General features: G+C 36.0%; 2 protein-coding genes across 3 annotated transcripts in view; one reads left to right on the top strand and one right to left on the bottom strand.

Moving 5' to 3' along the window:
* LOC125031198 overlaps positions 1 to 2,235 on the top strand; it is a 10,900-nt gene extending 8,665 nt beyond the window's left edge. For both annotated transcript variants that reach the window (XM_047621817.1, XM_047621808.1), the window contains exons 7-8: positions 1 to 105; positions 397 to 2,235. The exon at positions 1 to 105 is cut by the window's left edge and continues 30 nt beyond it. In XM_047621817.1, coding sequence (XP_047477773.1) covers positions 1 to 105; positions 397 to 491 — 200 coding nt within the window. In that variant the 3' untranslated portion in view covers positions 492 to 2,235. The remainder of the gene's footprint in view (positions 106 to 396) is intronic.
* Positions 2,236 to 2,486: 251 nt separating this feature from the next.
* The window catches only part of LOC125031189, a 6,451-nt gene continuing 6,437 nt past the window's right edge, over positions 2,487 to 2,500 (bottom strand). The window contains exon 8 of the mRNA XM_047621797.1: positions 2,487 to 2,500. This exon is cut by the window's right edge and continues 679 nt beyond it. The gene's annotated coding sequence lies outside the window, so the exon portion shown is untranslated.

The raw sequence follows: 2,500 nt of genomic DNA, 5'->3' as shown, positions 1-2,500 counted from the left end.
ACAGGCCGTGCACCCCCGCCGCTTTCCTCACTAGGGGACGTGAAGGTTTCATCACCAAGACCATCGATGCAGTTACCAATACTTTGCTCAGCCTTCAAACTGAAAGTGTGTATATGTTTACGCTCTTTTTTCTCTGTAATGGAGTGTTGATTAATCTTTTATAAAACTTGATTAATCTTTTATAGAATCAAATTGCCTACATATCATTATATTATCATTATTTTATCTTTTAAGGGATTCAGTAGTGTTAAATGACATTTTGAGAAGTACAGTTAAACAGTTTGAGTTCCATCCCAATCAGCATTGCATATAGCCCCGCCATATTTACTATAAGCACTGTGCGTCAACAGTTTTATGAGCCCTTTGTTCACGAAGTACTATTTTCTTTCTCCTCAGGAGTGCCTGTCACAGGTGCTGGTGGGAAATTGGGAGTCACGACCCCCCTCTTCCTTATCGCTTGTGTTACCGTTATCAGCGGGATTATTCGTTAAGCCATGTGATGACAAAAAAGATAGAGAAGAGATAACACAAAAACTCCACGCCCGAGGCATCTCTACAAGGATTCTGTGGGAGAATGCGGTCCTTTGCGAATTGTAGCTGAGGATATTTGCCTGTCTCTTTGCATTCCTTGTATGTGTTTGGTTATGTGTGTGATTGGGGGAGAGAGGATGCAAGTGCGTCGATGCGTTTTCGCGTGGGGGGTGGGGGGAAGCGTTCTAAATGTTTCGACCACCTGCCACTTCGCCCAAGTTTTTAAAACAAACCGGCTATGTCACCTAACTTGTAGAAACGATTTGCCAGGTTTATAATAAATTACTGCAATGGTTCCCAACCTATCGACCAACATTTGATAATCACCATGGCACCGTTTAGTGTCATCTATTTAAATACACTTATTACTAGTTACTGATGTATGAAAAATATTTATCTGTAGGTGAGAGAAATCCAGTTTATTTCGAAGTTATAATTTTCATATTGCTCCATGGTCCCCTGGTTAGGAACCGCTGCATTACTATATCATCATGACTTGCCATTACTCTTATATACTACATAAATTCTGATATGGCTGTTCTGAAAATTTTATTAGCATTGTAACCTGAGAGGTCGCGGCTTGTCCTCAGCACATGCAGTTTTAACTTTGACCTTGGCTACACTGAAGCAGTCATACTTCTGCAAAACTGTTGAACCAAAATATAGAAATACATTTGAACAATAATTGTACATATTATTCTTTTCTAGCAGTTTCTTTGGCTTTGAATTATGTGTTGTTCATTCTCTTGTTATGAAAAACATACTGGGAAAGCCAGATTTAGTCAAATGCTTACATCGTACCATAAGAAGATCATTGTAAAATTATGTTTATTTTTTTTAAATTTTTTTTATAGGAAAAACTAGTTGAATAACAGATAAGCAAACAAAAGTAATAACAAGGAAAATTAGCTTTGACATATAGTGATAAAGGTATCCATAGTAATAATGATAATTAATATAACGACGAATTCTACGGTTTAGTTGACCGTAAACACCACTTCCCGCGTGTATTATGCGAGTGTCTGTGTGTGCGTCTGTGTACTGAGGATGTGTCTGTGTACTGAGGATGTGTCTGTGTGTGCGTCTGTGTACTGAGGATGTGTCTGTGTGTGCGTCTGTGTACTGAGGATGTGGCTGTGTATGTGTGGCTGTGTACTGAGGATGTGTCTGTGTACAGAAGTTGATTCTGTGTGCGTGTCTCTGTGTACTGAGGATATGTCTGTGTGAGCGTGTCTCACGTATGAGTGTCTTTGTGTATTTGTGAATGTATATTTATGTGTTTTTTTCACCAAAAAAAAAGAATATGGAATCGAATTGTGCAACGAAGAGATAACTTTACGACTAGTTATAAATCTGGAACAGCATTGGGTGGAAAAAGACTAATTTATTAACATCAGTATAATTAGGGATTTACTTTTATAAGCTATTCATATTTTGCACCAACTATAGCACATAGTATGGCTAATTGTAAATGTGCCTATATATGTTATATATAGATTAACTTGTGGTTAGTTTTATAAGTGAATTAATGAATAAGGGGGTAAATATAAAGACCTGTGCATACAGCTTGTAAGCTATAAAAAATAATGTGTGATAGAATACTGTATGATGTAAAAAAAAAAAAAAAAAAAAAAAAATCAAATTCGATTTTTTCATGGAATGCCGTGTAATTCATATCATTATGAATAAATGTATAAAATAAAATCTTTCTTCATACTTTCCCATACATATATGAAAAACATTTGCATATATATATAAATATGCGTATATTCAAAAGCGCACATCCATTTATATGTAGAAATATATAGAAATTCACCAACGCTCGCGTTAGTAAGCAAGCACATGGATGGACATATAAGGATGCTTGAAGGTTTAGAAATGCGTCGACAATTATTTGAAATCACAGTAGAGCAGGAATGTGTTCACTGAAAATAACGTAAATAAAACTACATATATACTCAAATGTATG

The sequence above is a fragment of the Penaeus chinensis genome, chromosome 2 (genome assembly GCF_019202785.1).
Source record: "Penaeus chinensis breed Huanghai No. 1 chromosome 2, ASM1920278v2, whole genome shotgun sequence".
Taxonomy (NCBI): Eukaryota; Metazoa; Arthropoda; class Malacostraca; order Decapoda; family Penaeidae; genus Penaeus; species Penaeus chinensis.
This window is presented reverse-complemented; position numbering and strand designations above follow the sequence as displayed.